This window comes from Rhinolophus sinicus, chromosome X (assembly GCF_036562045.2).
Source record: "Rhinolophus sinicus isolate RSC01 chromosome X, ASM3656204v1, whole genome shotgun sequence".
Taxonomy (NCBI): Eukaryota; Metazoa; Chordata; class Mammalia; order Chiroptera; family Rhinolophidae; genus Rhinolophus; species Rhinolophus sinicus.
In genome coordinates, this window is record NC_133768.1 from 111,854,950 (window position 1) to 111,872,123 (window position 17,174).

At 43.9% G+C, this 17,174-nt stretch overlaps 1 protein-coding gene across 6 annotated transcripts in view; it reads right to left on the minus strand.

Annotated features, from left to right (window-relative positions):
- The window catches only part of GAB3 (GRB2 associated binding protein 3), an 81,480-nt gene that overhangs the window by 22,328 nt on the left and 41,978 nt on the right, over positions 1–17,174 (minus strand). For 3 of the 6 annotated variants that reach the window (XM_074323757.1, XM_074323758.1, XM_074323754.1), the window contains exons 2-8: positions 13,691–13,994; positions 10,997–11,216; positions 9,936–10,414; positions 6,281–6,336; positions 5,586–5,805; positions 3,020–3,101; positions 1,749–1,851 (exon numbers count right to left, since the gene is read on the minus strand). In XM_074323757.1, coding sequence (XP_074179858.1) covers positions 1,749–1,851; positions 3,020–3,101; positions 5,586–5,805; positions 6,281–6,336; positions 9,936–10,414; positions 10,997–11,216; positions 13,691–13,994 — 1,464 coding nt within the window. The remainder of the gene's footprint in view (positions 1–1,748; positions 1,852–3,019; positions 3,102–5,585; positions 5,806–6,280; positions 6,337–9,935; positions 10,415–10,996; positions 11,217–13,690; positions 13,995–17,174) is intronic. The other 3 variants (XM_074323759.1, XM_074323756.1, XM_019716066.2) reach the window with 1 other exon arrangement.

Consider the following 17,174-nt stretch of genomic DNA (forward strand, 5'->3'; position numbering starts at 1 on the left):
TGTTCATTCTTCTAAATTTTCAATAATTTCAAAATGTTTAAAGTAACTGAATGATAGATAACTTCAATAAAACAAAACTTGTATTTCAGCCCCTGCCCTAAATTTTTACACTCAGATCAGAAATTGTCCTCAAAGAGAAAAAAAATTAATGCATATGATTATGTGTGAAATCAAAATCAAATTATATTAGTTCTGTCTACCATATAGGGTTGTTATGTGGAACAAGCGAAAGAATGTAAATCAGTCTTTTGAAAATACCCTATTACCGAAGTTAAAACATACACATACACACACACACACACACACACACACAACTGAGTGAGATCAGATAGCTTCTAGAAACTCTTATATGGTGGTGCCCACAGCTATGCTCCTTTGGCCAGTATTTGGGGTTCTCAATCTTGTATTGCCTGGTAATGCACAGAAACAGTCATTAAGCAATTATTATAAACTTAGACAAGAAATCAATCCTTAACTGTGTTGTTAATGAAACTCTGGTATTTCTCACAACCTCAGAGATCAGAAATGAACTGCTAGTGTCTGGAATAACTAACTATGCACTTGCTTCTATTAGGCTTTAGATTCACTTCCCTTTTCTGTTCTCTGGAGACAGAGCACAGCTGGTCAGCATCCTTTATAAGAGTGTTTTCTTCTACATGTTTCCCAGGGGCCATTACTAAGTGTGAAAAACATTGGGAAGATCACAGCAGATTTGTATATGAGTCACTTTCCATCTGCATATGGTTAAGTGCACTTACAGCACAATTTTTTATCAAATAGAAAGGCAAAATGAAGCATTTAATTGCTGCTTCAGTGGAGATTACTGCTTTTAGATTTTGAACTGCCTATTGTCCTCATGTATAGGAGGGCAGAACTGTCTTCTCAAAAGTATATATAGTCATGTTGCCTCAAACATTGTCCTTCTAAGATCTCTTTTCAAAATTTATAGTTCAGACAGAGATTCTCTTTAGAGAAATCTCTCTAGAGTTCCTACATTTTTAAATTGCAGAATGGGCAGAGTTCTGGCTAAAGTGCCTGATAATTGCCAGAGGTGTTAAAAGCCCCTTTCTTCAAAAACTCATGTTTTCAATAGAATCCAAGGTAAAGAGAATAGAAGGGTATCAGAGGGCAAGAGAAAGAGATTAGGACACTTGAACTGTAAATCGCTAATCAAAGGATAGAGATGTCAGGTCACTATTCACTCAGCTCTACAGAAAGTCCCTTTAACAGTAGTTGCCAGAGAAAACAGACACATCCAAAGCCAAAGACACTGTACCTCCCTCTCAAGGGGACTCTTTAAGCGATTTATCCTTTGGAAAGGTTCTGAGGCAGGCAGGGCAGGGCCACCAAGTAGTCTGGTGGAAGGAACCATCCAGTGTGTGTTTTCACAACTTAAATTCTAGACATCCAGGGAACTACAAACCTATTGGGGTCAAACAGGATATCACAGTCCTGGTGAAAAGAATTGCTGACATTTCCATTTTCCCATTACACATGCCTCATCCCTGGGTATTCTTGAAATACTGTGGCCTCAAAATAGTACAAGGAACTGAATAATTGCAGGAAAGAAAACCAGCTTCAAATTGATTTGTTTGCAGTCTAGAAAACATTGTAACCTGGTATTACTACTAAGTGATTGTGTTAAGATTACATGGGCCTTTCTGAAATATATGTTTCCTTTATAATGAACTCATAAGACTGTAGATCAGGGTGAAGAATTAAGAAGAGTATGAAAAATATAGGATTACCATTTGGATGTAGCTTCCTTCCTCTTCTCTGGAAACGGAATTGGCAAAAAGTCTTGCAGATTTAATACCATTTCTTTCTGGAGAGAGAAAGCTTGTCCGATTGCTAAGAACAAAAATATAGATGAGGTCAAAGCAATGTCTTACAGCTGCTCTGTAAGACAGCCAGGAACTAACATGGCCCCCGTGGGGTTTCAGCCTTCCCCTTCCAGATACAACTTCCTTCCGGCCAAAGCAATTCCTAAAGCAGTAGACTGCCCAGCAGCTTCTGTCCCACACTGGGGCAAATGACTCCCAATTCTCAAAGGCTACTTTTTTCCAGGCTATCCATGTGACACAGCTCATGAGCTTTCTAGAAACAGACCAAGGCATATCATTTAGAGAAAAAACAAAAACAAAAAAACAAAAACACTCCTTTGGGACTCTCTTGTTTCCATTCAAAGTAACCAGGAAAAGTAAGGAAGTGTGGCCATTCCTCTGATGGGATGAGGGCAAGAGTGCAAATCAACTTTCATCCTTCTCCTGTGTTAGAAGCACAGACTGAGTCTCTCTACAGTCTAGGCTAAAAAAATACAGCTCACTGCAAAATTCTGTTTTACAAAGTGATTGTGTCCTGTGGCATTTAGAATGAACCAAGGAACTGCTGGGCAAGACTCAGGATTCTGAAAATGCAACTTCTAAAGGTGAGATGGAGAGTGCAGATACATTTGGGGTTTGTTTACCAAGCCCATGAATCATGCCTCTTTCTCTGAGGATTCCCTTCTCCTACTACTTTCACAAAGCTGAGCTTCTGGAAGCCATGTCGGTACTGCTGGTCCTTCCTCTGGGCCATAGCTGATTCCACTCACACTGGAGTGATACAATTCCCTCTGTCAGGAAGTGCAAATTGGGATTGAAAAAGCACCTATCTCTGTTGATACTGGAATTGTAGCATGTAAATAAGCTCAGGATCTATGGTATAGCTCTCTTTAGCCATGAGGATTGTGCAACAAAGAGTTCTCCACAGAAAGAGGCATGAGCAAATGTGGATGTGAGAGACATGAGAGAGTCCTTGGGTTCCCAACAGCACTCTCCTTCCTGATTCCAGTATCATGGAAGGTTGTTATATTCGTTCCTTTGTGATCTGCAAAACACTCTGGCTTGTGATAATAAACCTCATCCGTTCTTTTGCTTAAGCTAGGTTAAGTGGGCTTCAGCTTCACTTAATCAGAGACCTAACTATGAACACTGGGAGTTTCTGCTGGATGAGGCACCTTTGAACATCAGAGACTTACCAAGGCACAGTGTGGGTCCTGGTTAGAGATGCGTGTTCCCGGATAGTAGAGAGGCTTCTCAGGTCCAGAGGAGGTGGCCGTGCTACAACACACAATATCCAGTAGGGTAAGTTCTCAGGAGTTCAAGGCCAGAATGTAAAAGACTGTAAAACTATGACATGCCACTTACCTAGCCCATCAAATCCCAATTTACTAACAAGCAGCACTGATGATGAGTGAATTTTACTGTCCTACTCTTCCCTGCCTCACTGGGAGTAAAGACAATTACTGAGCAAACGGTCACCAGCTGGAGGTAATGAGGCAACACATTTAGTCAATATATAATCATATGGAACTCATTATATGTCAGGCATGGTTCTAGGCATTAGAGGCACAGTATGAATAAAACAGCTGAAAGTCTCTGACTTTATAGAATGCCAAAGCCTACCTCATACTCTTATGTGCAAAATTGAAATTTTACCTTTCTTATCACAGGCAGAGATGATCACCCAGGTTCTAGGCTTTTCCACCTCCAGTCCATTGTCTACTTGATGGTACTTCTACCTAGAATATTCTTCCTTCATCTCTGCCTTTAGAGCTCAGCTCAACGTCCCCTGCTTATAAGGAAGGCCTTTGACCTCCAGAAAAGATCAGGCTCCACATCATGGGCTCTCATGAGTTCCTGTACTTAACCTTCACAGCACTCCTCCCAGTTAGTGATGATACATTCATCTGTGATCATTTGATTCAGGTCTAGACTGTGCTCTGGGAGGAGAGCATTTTTCTGAATTTGTTCACTGCAATAGCCTCGGCATCTAGAAAAGCACTTGGCATCTAACCCTTTACCACCTCAGTGGCCTACCTTTCTGAGTTGGTCATGGATGTATTCCTCTATCACTGCCTTGACCACAGTACTTGTATTGTATCTTTCCCCAACTCAACTACATGAATAGAGACTGTTAAAACCCCCTGCCCCATCCCAGATCACCAGAGCCTAGTACAGTGACTTTCCTGCACTCAGTTTCCCAGGAGCCTCAGTCCTGAGAAAGGTGGTGAGCTAGAAAGGTCATCTGAGTCCTAGTCTCTGGGGAGAAGGTCTGCCCTGGTGGCATGACACCCTGGCATTGGGTTCACCAACCAGCCACCTCCCATCTTCAACATCTGCCCTCTCCTGGTTGGGCCCCATGGTCCATCCTTGCATCCACACCTGTCAGAAAACCAGCCTCTCCTGGCCCAGGTGTTCACCTTCACACCCACCAAGTGAACCTCCAACCGCAAGTCCATCCAATATCTTCCTGCCTCCGATTGCCAGGTTCTATAGAGCTGCACTTTCCAATATAATGTGGCAGCCACTAGCCACATGGGGCTATTTAAATGGATTAACATTGAGTAAAATTTAAAATTCAGTTCCTCAGTTGCACTAGCCACATTTCAAGTGTTCAGTAGCCACATTTCCATCATCACAGAAAGTTCTGTTGGACAGCACTGCTGTAGACAATTGAAAAAAATAATAATATACACCTTAAAGTTACAGGTCCTTGTTAAATTGTTTCTAGCCAGAATGAATAGTTATTTCTTCTGAACCTCATAAGATAGGGTCTGTCCTCCTATTTAATACTGCCTTGATAATTTTTCTTCTTCCAAATGGTTTTTCTATATCTTCTTCCCCCTCACATTGAAGACCCCTCCTTGCTTCCTCATCTTTGCATCTCACCAGTGCCTAGCGCAGCACTACAGACACAGCAAACACACTGGAAATGTGATTTAACTCAAACTGAAGGGGTGAGACTGGAATGGACCGGGCATGAGTCAGGGACTTGGTTACCAGCTTTGGGCACGGCCACCTGAAGGGAATGTCAGGTCACAATCATTGTACCAAGTATTTCCCTGGAATCACACAGCCCTACTAAGTAAGTGACAGTGGCCAAGAATGAAGTTATAGAGTTACTTTGACCTGCTTTTCTTCTTTCCCTCTTCTCCTTTCTCCCTGCCTGTCCATGCTGCTTAGCAGACCAGAGAAGCTGCCTGGGAGTAAAGCAGAAGCTTCAAGGAGCTCTGTGCACGAGCCAGATGACACATTGTGAAGACCTCTCCCACCCCAGACACCTCTGCTGATAGGCATACACAGGGCAGTAAATGATGAGTTGCATATGACTAGGTCTGGCATTAGTGGCAAGTCATTCGTGGCTGTTTCACAGGAGGGCACTGTGATTACTTCCAGTGCTGTTTAAATGAAGAGATGCCAGGTAGGTTCCATTCCCATCTACCATTGCTTATTTCTGAGCCTTTGTTAGGGAAGCAGCCAAAGATGAGCCCTCTGGAATGAACTTGGCTTTCTAGGCCATATTTGCAAGGCCATAGTGCCTGTAAGTCCCCTGATGCCTTTTATCATGGCTATCTGGCGCAGCAGGGTTCCGCAGCCCTCCCCTTCAACTGAAGCCATTTGTCCTCACCCTTCTGTTTCCCAGCCATCTAGAATATTTTCTCTAGTGCTTCCTTCCCAGACAGGGTCAGGAAGGCAACTTCTCCACATGGCTGTCAGGACCTTGCTCCCCTCTCCTGCAGTGGGCCTACTCAAATGGCTTACATTTCCTCTGAGGCTTGAGATCTCTATTCACTGGGGGAGGCTCCAGGTTGGCAGGTAGCTTGGGCAGGGGGCTGGCGATGCTTCCTGAGTTCATTGGGATGTAGTCATCACAGTTGCATTGAGGTCTGAGACCAGAGGCGCCGGTCCAGGGGCTCATGGGCACGTAGCTGTCTTCGGCACTGGATGAGGCTGTAGAGTACATTGGGGAGAACCTGCATGGCTGCAAGAGAACAGGTACAGGTTGGGAACCACAGAACAGTCATGGAAACTGTTCCCAGTGGACAGCCTGAGCTACACATAAGATTTCCGTTGCAAATTATCCAAGAGTAACTCTGAACTTCCTTAGGAAAGTCAGATAAGCCTCTTACTCAAGCTTTGCCTCTGGACTTATTGTGTGAGATAGGTGATGAATCTCCTCGATCTGATGCTGGAAGACAGAAGGTTATGAACTGATGCAAATGCTTTATATACAAAGTGATGCCTTAAGTAGCTACCCTGTCGGGCAAGTGTCTGTACCATTAGAATTGGCAGAACACTTAATTCCAGTAGTTCCCAGACAAGTTCAACCTTTAAGGGGAGACTGAAGAGTCCTGAGAGAGTCAGAGTGCCGAGTCTCTAAAGACTTAAAGGGAACATATGTAGGTCAGACTATTTTTGGTAAAATTGAGGCTTAGAAGCTCAAGTGCCAAACTCACCAAATTTAAACTAAGCCGCTTGTCTTGGTGTCTTAAGGATTGGCCTTCTACATCAGCTGCAAGAAACAAGGTGGGGTGGTGAGAAGTGCAGGACAACATCAATTTAAAGTAGGGTCCAAATCCCTATGCACGTCAGGGCCCTATGCTCAGCTCCAGAGAGGCAGAGAAGCATAACAGTTTCTATACGCAAGGCTTGCTATTAAGTCTAGTTGGGCAGTCAGAACACATTCCCCAACAGATGGAAATCAGACCAGAGTTTGAAGAAGTTTCTGTATAATAGCTTTAGTTCTCTCTGTGAAATAGGAAGAGCTAGAGCAAGTAATGAACAAATGCTTGTTGCATTTGTTACATGAATTTCATGAGCTTAGAGATGGCGGAGACAGAGCTGGAGGTTTGATGATAGGAGAGGTGTGATATTCCTTGTGATAAGCAGGAGAGTGGTGGGAACAGAGAAGTGATAGTATTGCCGAGCAGCACTGAGGGCTCGTTTGAGATCTGTGACCATGAACTGGTGACCCTGATTTTCTGCAGCAATAGTTAGCTACTCAGGTACAGGCATGGAGAGGAAAGGTGAATTAATACAGGATTAGAAACTTGTAAGATGGATGTGAAAAATAAAACAATGTGACATAAACATTTAGAATAATTGTTGAGTTGAAAGAGATGTCCAGAAGGCAGCAAGATATATGGGCCTGGACTTGAATGAGATGTCATTTTTGGGAATTAGCAGCTTAGAGATGACAGTCAAAACCATAAGAGAAGATGAGATTATCTAGGTTGCAAGTGTTGAGAGAATTTGAAGTCTAAAACCCTAGAGAATCCCAATATTCAAAGAGCAGTTGAGGGGCATGATGCCATCAAGCCTTAGGAAGGAGAGAATGGTCAACGATAGTGAGTCCTGCTAAGAAGTCCAGCAAGTGCTCTTAGCACATGGGGACCAGACAAAAGTGTCCCCCAAGAACTTGGAGGTGTGAAAGGTCAGGTTGCCTCTGAGAAATAAACTGAAGAGTCAACATCATCTTTTTAAATTTATTTTTTATTAAATTTATTGGGGTGACAATGGTTAGTAAAATTATATAGGTTGCAAGTGTACAATTCCGTAATACATCACCATATATTGCATTATGTGCTCACCACCCAGAGTCAGTTCTCCTTCCATCACCATATATTTCAGCCCCCTTTACCCTCTTCTACCACCCTCTCCCACCTTACCCTCTGGTAACCACTAAACTATTGTCTGTGTCTAGGAGTTTTTGTTTGTTTGTCTTGTTCCTTAGCTGCTTTCAGTTTTATGTCCCACATATGGGTGAAGTCTTATGGTTCTCAACTTTTTTTGGCTACATCATCTTAAAGTGAGAGAATAACTCTCAGCTCAGAAATATATGTTTCTATGTCTTCAAGGCTGTAGAAGTACTGGTTAAAAGCTGCTCTGGAGTCATAATGTCTAGTTTAAAATCCCTGCTCCACCACTTAGTAGCTGTGTGACACTGGACAAGTTACTTACACTCTCTGGGTCTCAATTCCCTAATCTGTAAAATGAGACCAATAACAGGATCTATTCCATAGGAGTGCTGCAAAGATTAGAAGTGTTAGTGCATGTGAAGGACAGTCAAGTGCCTGGAACACAAAGTACTTACTAAATCCTAGCAAGTATTTGATGTTGTTAATAAAGAATATAGGAAATGCATATGTGAACACAGGCCCCTAAGTGCCTTTCCATTACCAGATCCCCACTGATGTCACCAAATAGCACCAAGACAGAGAAAAACCTGCATCAACATCAGATAGTTTAAGGACTTGAGGACAGAGTGAAGATGGGAACAGACTAAAGGAAGAGACCAAGAATGGATTCACATCCACACTCCTATAAAGCACACACCTGGAAAATGAGTCTCTGCTAGACTCTCACTCTGCTGGATTTCCTGCTACCTCATGGATCACTTGTTTAGAGTTTCTTTTGCTGTTTCCTCCTCTTGTCCACAATTTCTACATGTTATAGGGCTCCAGGCTCAGTCAGTCCTTGGTTCTTTTCTATTGTCTGTATTCACTCTTTTGGTGATCTCATCTAATCCCTTGAATTTACTACCTATACACTGACAACTCCCAAATTCATAGTCCCAGGTCTCTCTCACTGACCTTCAGACTCACATTTCTATTCATTTACTTGATGTTTCCACTAGCACATCTAGCAGGCACCTCAACATATCCAAACTCAACATATCCAAAAACAACTTCCTGACCTCCACCCACTGTCCAACTTGTTACCCATCTGTTTCTCAGGCCAAACACCAGGAAGTCAACATTGACTCCATTCTTTCTCTACTGCATATCCCATGAATGAGGTTGTATCTTCAAGATATATTGAGCATCCAACCACATTTCACAAGTCCAAAGCTACTATCCTAGTCCCGGTTACCATGACAGTTTGCCTGGATTACTATACTCATCTTCTAACTGGTTTTCCTGCTTCTACACTTGCTTCCCTTCAGTCTATTCTTAACACAGCAGTGACCCTGTCACAGAAATCAAGACCTATATAAATGGAAGGATATTTCCTGTTCATAAATTGGAAAACTCAACACTGTAAGGGTATCAAATCTTCACAAACTGATCTATAGATATGGGGCAATCCTCCTCAATAATGAACTTTGACCCCACTGCCTCCTTGCACAAGCATCAATTGCAGGTGGACCTCAATGGGGAAGGCAGAACGACCACTTTGACGTGTTCCCTCTGCTTTATCAGATCCATTTTTGCATTAAGACTCATGTTCATATTCTATTATTCCACTGGTTTAGTCATTTCACTCTCCTGTATCTGCTTGCCTATGCTTTCAGTTTTCCCTTTTTGTCCACTGTTCACATGTTAGCACATTATGACCCTTTGTGTAATCGGCATATACTCATTTCATTGAAGTTTTCAGAAGGAAGTAACGTGTAATGGTCACATCACTAGGGACACTGGGGGAGGTCTCTGCCAGTGACTCAGTTCCTCAGTCAGAATCAGAAATTTAGACAATTTGAAATGAGTTTGCATTCTTTAAACTTCTAAAATTCCTTTAAAATGTGGCATTATATGTAACAGTGTAGGAGTGATTGTATTTGGATGAAAAGAGAGGGAGGGAGGGAAGGATGGAGGGAGGGAAAGAATTCCATGAGAATGAAGGGCTTTACAGAAAAAGGCAAAAATAAAAGGAAGGGGGGGGGGGGCTCCAGGAGGGTATCCAAGCTGATAGGGCTGGGTTAACATTATGTTGATGGTGACAGCTCTGTAAAAGCCACGTCACTAGTGTGTAGCCAGCTAGAATTTGGAAAACGCATGTCAGGTGGGATGATGAATGAGGCTGATGGGATTACTGAAAGTAGAAGAAAAGAGTTATGGTCAATATACTGTCTCTGGGCTCATTGTGCATGTGAGAGGTAAAGAATAGAATAGAGTAGAGCTGACACAAAATATATCACTTTCTGCACCAAGTGGGTCCCCTGCTGACTCCAGACAAACACCAGGAGCTTAGTCTCAGTGGGGAGCCCATCACATGGGCAGGGGCATGGCTAAGGGACCAGGGCTCTGACTTCTTTCAGCATCTACTGGGACCCAAGGAGTTAAGAGGAGTCAGGCTTTTCTCTGTACCTGAACATCAGCATCCAACACTTACCTTTCCAGGTTCTCATGGTATCTAAACCAGAGAGAGAGATTCTTCTTGGTGCCACAGTGCATTCTGGCTTCTTGATGCTGCTGTGCCCGCTCCACGGAAACTGTTCCTCTTGGCGCCGTTCAGAGAGATGGATTGGCTTAGGGGGGCGGGGAGGTGGCGTGATGGATATAATGTCTAGTTCTTTTGCCCTATAGGGCAGGGAACCTTGGTTTTTATCTACCTGAATGGTGGAATTTAAGGAAGTTTCCAGCAGTGGTGAAGAAAAGTGGTTCCTGGATGGCCCATTGATATCTCTATTCCAGATCAGGGCAGCCTGAGGCCTTGTGGAAGGTACCTCCTGAGATCCATTCCCATGGGGGGACGGGTGGACCAAGTTACTGGAGGGCAGCTGCTGCAGGCAGTCAACAAAAACGTCATCAGATGAAGTCTGTTCCAATGAACGCTCTGAGTTTGACCAGCTATCACATCTGGTGGGTAGACTGAGGGAAGAAAAGCATGTAAATTTGACTGAAATGTAGCAGGTCCCTGGCAGCTGTAGTAGGTACCACAGCGACACTACTGATACACCCTTGGCAGAAGTCTGAAGAAAAAAGCCATCCATCCACCACAGAACCCACACTGGTCTCATTCCCATTCCTCAAATATCACCTTTTATTTTACTTGTATAGCCACCACATTCCCTCTACTACCCTCCATCACACCAACCCCTGGATGCAGGAAAAAGTGGTTTGTCGATTTTTTCGCCCTCTATGTGTAAGCTGCATATGAAAATACAAAGTTAGAAATGAAAACCACAATGCTGAAATACGTGAGTCATTTTGTTTAGTGCATGCTTCATCCTTCATAGTGGTTGACAGTGAGTGATCCATCCCGCCTGTCAACAGCAGGAAGAGAAGGTGAAAGCAGACACACCCACTAGAAGATGCTACAGCTAAACAGACTAATTTGGCCGGGTACACAGCACATCTCAGTGGCAGACCCTGAACGAGGAGGCAGTGTGGGCTCTGCAGAAGAGACTGTGCTAAAAGGCCTGGCTCAGAGAGTCCGGAGCATAAGCATACCTGGCATGGTGCAGTCTTCCACTCTCACAGTTGGACAGAATCAGATAATCAGGAAGGAAGAGAAACTCTGACTCACTTCTGGTTTCCTCAGTGGCTACGGTATTAGTACTTGGGTCATCTTTTGGCAAGGAGGAGCTGACAGCATGGGCGGTGTGAAGGGAGCTGGCAGGGGATGGCTGGAGGGAGGAGGGCGTGTGAGAGAGGCTCTCCACGGAATCTGCTGGACAAATCATTTCCCAGGTTAGCGTTTAAGAATGGCTATAACACTCACTCACAATTTCTCAAACGGCATCTAAAGAAGCCAAATAGAAGATGCAAATCACAGCCGGTGTTTGTACTGATGGAGGAGACCATTTCCCCAAGCTATAAACAATGTCTGGGAAAAAAGGCAAATGTTCCAAGAGTGAAGTGTTGAATCAATTAAGAGTAAAAAAAAAAAAAAAAAAAAAAAACCCAAGCATTCTTGGCATAAAAATCTCCTATTAGATAGTCTATAAGTCTATACACAGCTCCCTTATTTATGGCCCTCAGCCGCAGCCCATCATCACTGTTTATTCACTCAACAAATATACACATATATACATATATTTATGCATATCCAATACATATGTACATACTTACATATGCATTTCTGCATATACATATATATAGCTCCATATAGAATACCTATTTTGCACGTATTATGTGCCTGGAACTGTTCTGACTCTGTCCATACAGCCGAGACAAACACTGACCTTACTGGAGTTTACAGTCTATCAGAGGAGACAGACAAGTAACACATAAATAAAGAATACTGTTAATGATTGACTGCTAATGACTTATTAGGAAGAGGAAGGAAAAATGGGGGGTGTTGTGATGGCTGGTAAAGCCCACATTTCTCGAAGAGCTCAACATTCAGAAACTCCCAATGAAAAACCTGCTTTAATTTCCCCTTGAACCAAGTTGGCAGGAGATCAGAATTCTGGAGTCAGAGTGGCCCAGAACTGCCTGGATTCAAGTCCAAGCTCTACTATCTAGCTCTTGTGACCTTGGGCAAGTTACCTTCCTGCTCCAAGTTTCCTTCTCTGTCAAGTGGAGATGCTAATAGTACATATGCCACAGAACTGGTCTGCAGCTAATATGGGGCAGGGGTGGGGGAATTAACAGAGCTCCTGGCCAGAGTATATACAATGTGTTGACTACCTATGGCTGCTGGAGACAGAACCAAACACTATATGTGATAAGCCACAAGAAAGCTCTTTGGGTGTGGTTCTCAGATGAAGAAGACTCTACCCTTACATCCTCCTAAACACTAAGGGGAGATACATGGAATTAAAGAGGTCATAGGGGGTTTCTGGCTTCCTCCAACTTCATGCCCGAGCTTTCTGTCTTCTGCCTGGTGCCTTACTCACTCCTGCTCCTCTTTGAAAACTGGCAAACGTGCTATGTAGCCACGTTTTAGGGTAACTCCTGGATGAGGAAATAAACAGAGGAAACATATGACACACATCTAGTCTGGGCTGAAGTTAGGGACTAAGGTGGTGAAGAGTGAACAGCAAGGCTGGAGGAGTTGGCCAGGGAGCCTCTCTGCTTGTTTGCAGCGTCAGATCCAGCCAGTGTGCATTCACTACGGCTTTGCTAATAATAAGCTTCATCTGTTGTAGCAAAGAGTCCCCCGTGCTTTTCCTGGAGAGATGCAACTCTGACTGTCTGTCACCACCTAGTGTTTAATGTGGGTATTGCAGTGGTCGATGATAAGCATACAGTAATAGTGGGAATGTTGAAGCAACTATTGGCCACAGGATTTACGAGTAAGTTTTGTCTACTAGGCTAAGAGGCTAAAAGAAATCAGGTGGAAAGTTCCATGGTTTGGGGATCAGGACATGGTGCTCAACAACAAAAACAAAAACAAAAACAAGATGAAGAGGAGTGAATTGTAACCCTAGGTGCATTACACCTGGAATATTACACAGAAAGGGCAGTGTGAGTGTGAGTGTGTGAGTGTGTGTGTGTGTGTGTGTGTGTGAGTGTGTGTGAGAGAGAGAGAGACAGACAGACAGACAGACAGAAAGAGAAAGAGACAGAGAGACACAGAGAGAGAAAAACAAAGAGCCTCATGGGTCATTTGCTCCCACTGCCCAGAAATAGCCCAGAGCAAACTTGGAGCTAACTTCCCTTGCAGAGACCTTGAGCCAATTGGAGATATGAGGAATTCTTCCCTGCCTACGATAAATAGCCAAGTTCTGTCTTTCTACCATCTAGTCCTAAGCAACACAATAGGTAACAGAAAAGCTGGAGTCCCACGAATTTTTGAAAGATGGTGATATTTAATATTTCTAGAACATCACCATCATTGACAGCAGCATGGGGAATAACAGAGCCCTACAGGACATCCTCACCCACATTTGACGTTTCACTGAATGTGTTCTCTGTGGCTGATGAGAGCAAAGGCATGGAGTGGCTTCAAAGCCATTGAAGTGGCCTGCAATGCTCAGTGTGTAGTACATTTGGACTTGAAGCCTAAAACCAGGTGAAAGGGAGCCATTTCTGCTACTGTACGTGGCGGGTGGGAATAGTTCTGACATGCCTGCCAAAGCACCGTCAAAGGAAGTGGGCTTGGCATCTTGAACGGTTTTCCCATAGTAGCTCTCCAGTGCATGTGCGGTGTGTCAAGGGCCACCCCTTTAGCACACAGGAACCCGACTCTGCTCTCACCTGCACCATCCTCCAGGTTGCCGAGGTTGCAGACCTGACTGATGCTGTGTACCCACACGTGCATTTCTTCCTCGGTCTTGGCCACCAGATAGAATGTACGAGAAGTCGTCTTAACAATAAACACAAAATTATTCTGAAATTCCTTTCGAACAAATCCAGGGCCTGCATGTTTCCACACTGCACACTCGCTGAGGTCTATCACGCGGATGGGCTTGCTCGAGTGTTTGTTCCTGTAGTACTCCAAGACGTCAGGGTTGCCACTCAGGCGGCCCCGCCGGAGGACAAACCAGCGCTTCCGCCAAGCCTGCAGAGATGCAATTCAACAAGGAGTCACTGGACCAATTGCTCTTCTCAGAGTCTTCCAAGAACGTATTTCATGACAAAGACAGCAAAATGAAGTAAATCAGCCATTTTAATAATGAAATGCAAAGTCCACCCAGCTTTGGATTAAAGAAATAGTGCACCATCTTCAAGTCTGCTTTATTCAATGATTATAGGATGGGTCATTATTGGGAAATGTAGTAATGGGATTCACACCCACACGTCAAAGGATCAGAATTATACAATCATCACAATCAATGCTACAAAGGCATATGATACTAAGGTATTTATATTCAGGTTAAAAAAAAGAACTCTTAATAATGAAGCTCGAAAAGGAAGGCGTCTTAATTAACCACTATTTGAATCCCAAAGCCAAAATCCTACATTAAATTCACATGCAAATCATGAGTACCCACCAGTATCATCCAACATTGTCATTTAACTCTTAGAGAATTGCTCAACAAGAAAAAAATCATACACATTGAAGAGGAGAGACAATTACCATTATGTGTGCTGGATATGACTGTCTTTCTATATGTAACACTCCCAAGGATGATTAAAATACAAGTAGAATTCTAAGAGAACTAAGTAACACGTGGCTGGTGACATTTCTTCTGTGAGAAAACCATTTTCTAAGTGTTTTTCCATAACACATGTAATCTCCAAACTATCTCAAAGGAGATGTAACTTCTTCCCCCCACCCCCCACCCCCAATTACAAGGATTGCATTGAACCTATAGATTGCTTTGGGTAGTATGGACATTTTAACCATGTTAATTCTTCCTACCTGTGAGCAGGGTACATGCTTCCATTTATTTGTATCTTCTTCAATTTCTTTCCTCAACATCTTATAGTTTTCCAAGTAGAGGTCTTTTAGAGAGGTAATATTTTTATGTCCATGTTATGTATGAAAAAATTGAGAAATTAACTAATGTGCCCAAGGTCACACAACTAAGCTGCTATAGTAGGAATGGATTTGAACTCAAGTGAGGGTGAAAGGATCAATAATGAATGTGAAGAGAGAGGGGGAGTGTAGCCAATTCTTTAGTGATGTCTGACTGTAAGGGGAGAGCTCTGGGGTCAAGGGATTACTTTTTAAAGATGGAAGACACATGCATTCACCCCTGAAATCACAGAGTTTCTCAACCACGGATTGAGATGTGCTACAGGGTATCTGAAAATTGGTGTGTTTTGCTTGTCAAAAAAGGCTAGAGGTGGAGCAGGAGTTGTCTGTCAAAGCTATCAGTGCCCTGTTGAGAAACACTACAACAACTGAAAGGAACTTTCCTTAGTACAATAGGAATCTTAGAAAGAGCCAAGTCCTGAGGTAAGGTAATCGGGCAAAACTTAGTTGATGCTCAAAAAAAGTAGAGAATGATGCTCCAAAGAAACCGGCGCTGAGATAATGGCAAGCCACTTTGCATGTCACTGGAGCTACTGAGGACTTACGCCTCCTTGGCTTCCCCACTCACTCTTGACCTAGAATGTTTTCTGCACACAGTACCAAGAAGACATGCAAATAGCAATGGGTACACGGATAGCTACCTTTCAGGGTATGAGGCCTGGAGAAAGAGGTATTTGCCATTGACCACAGGAGGCCTCAGTATCTCTAAACTTCCTGTCTCCTGGAGCCAGGGAGAAAGAAGTGAAGGCTGTCCTCAAGTTCCCTATCTTCTTATGTTTAGGTGCCTTTTGCTCAGTGCACGCCACCAGGCCAGCCCGCTTGGCTGGCACATCCTTGCTTTCTGCTGGAGAGAACTGAGCACAGACAAGTAACAGGCTGACAGCAGGGCTTCTTCCATCAGAGATGCTTGATGTTGCAGTTGGCAAATGCAAGTGGAGAGATTTATAGCTGTGGTTGCTCTCCTGTGCAGTGGCATATGTGACAGCAGGAAGTGTGGGGTTCTGCCACGAGGTATGGTGACCACTGCGACAGGAAGTCTTTTGTATCTCTAGCTTCATTTATGCCTGACACATTTATAAGCCCACCGGCTTTGACCAAGAGGCCAGGGGAAGAGGAAAAGCCACCGTTTGGAGTGTTCTTAGCTCCCTCCCTGCTCAGGGAACCAGAGATCTGAACATGAGATCTAAGGCAGCAGAGAATCTGATGAAGCACCAAAGAGAGGAAGGCCAGTCTTCACAAAGGACCTGCAAGGATGCCTCGGCATAAAAAGTCCTTCTGAGCCTGTGGCAGGGGGCACTTGCTCCGTGTTGGGTTGGGACAGGGAGGGGGGGAAATGGTGCCTGGGAGGGTGATCGCTGGCTTCGTATTGCCTTTACAGTGTAAAGCTCTGTGGAGATGTTTGACCACTCAGAAGGGGGACAAAGCAGTGTGATTAAGTTCTTGTTATTAAGACAGGAGAAATAACAGCACGTTTGTATGTCCATGGGAGTCATCTAGGAGGGAGAGAAAAATTAATGATTCGATAAATTCCTGTTGCACAAACATGATATTGAACGGAGTGGAGCCACTAAACAGGAGGAAAGGAACTCAAGGGTCCCTGTGGGGTTTGGAGCAAGGGAGGTGTGAAACTTGGGCTTCTGGCAGCGACTGAGGCAAACAGGAAAGTAAGGCCTAGTTCCGGTGTTCCCTGCGATGATGTAGGTCCAGGGAAAGGGGTGAGAGAATGCCATATATGCCTGCTAAGGAAAGCTTTCATGGGGAGCCTAGGGGTACTCCAGACTTTCCAAAGGCCACTTTGGTAGGGAAATGTGAAAAGGAGGGGGTTAGAAATATGAAATGGGTAGATTTAATGCAGAGTAATGAGTTTGCTAGTAGAGGTGTCAACCAGGAATGGTGGGAGTGCAAAGGGGAGATTGATGTGGACAAGTTTGGGTTTCATTCACTCATTTAACAATTATCTGTTGATGGGCGGGAAATTGGAAATGGACAAGCAACAGGCCTTGTCACTCACAGTCTTGTGGGCAGCAGGGGAAGTGGGCAGATGGATAAACAGACAATTGCACTAAGTGAGATAAGTGCTATGATAAGGGAAAGCCAAAATGCCATGGTAACACACGAGAGACATTACTATCAGATTGGGGGGTCTAGAGAAGCTTCCAGAAGGAAATGATGGCTAAGCTGAGACTGAAGAGGGGTTGAGGAAGCAGCATGTGTAAGTGCAGCTACTTCAGCAGAACTTGAAGGCAGGCATGGAGCAGA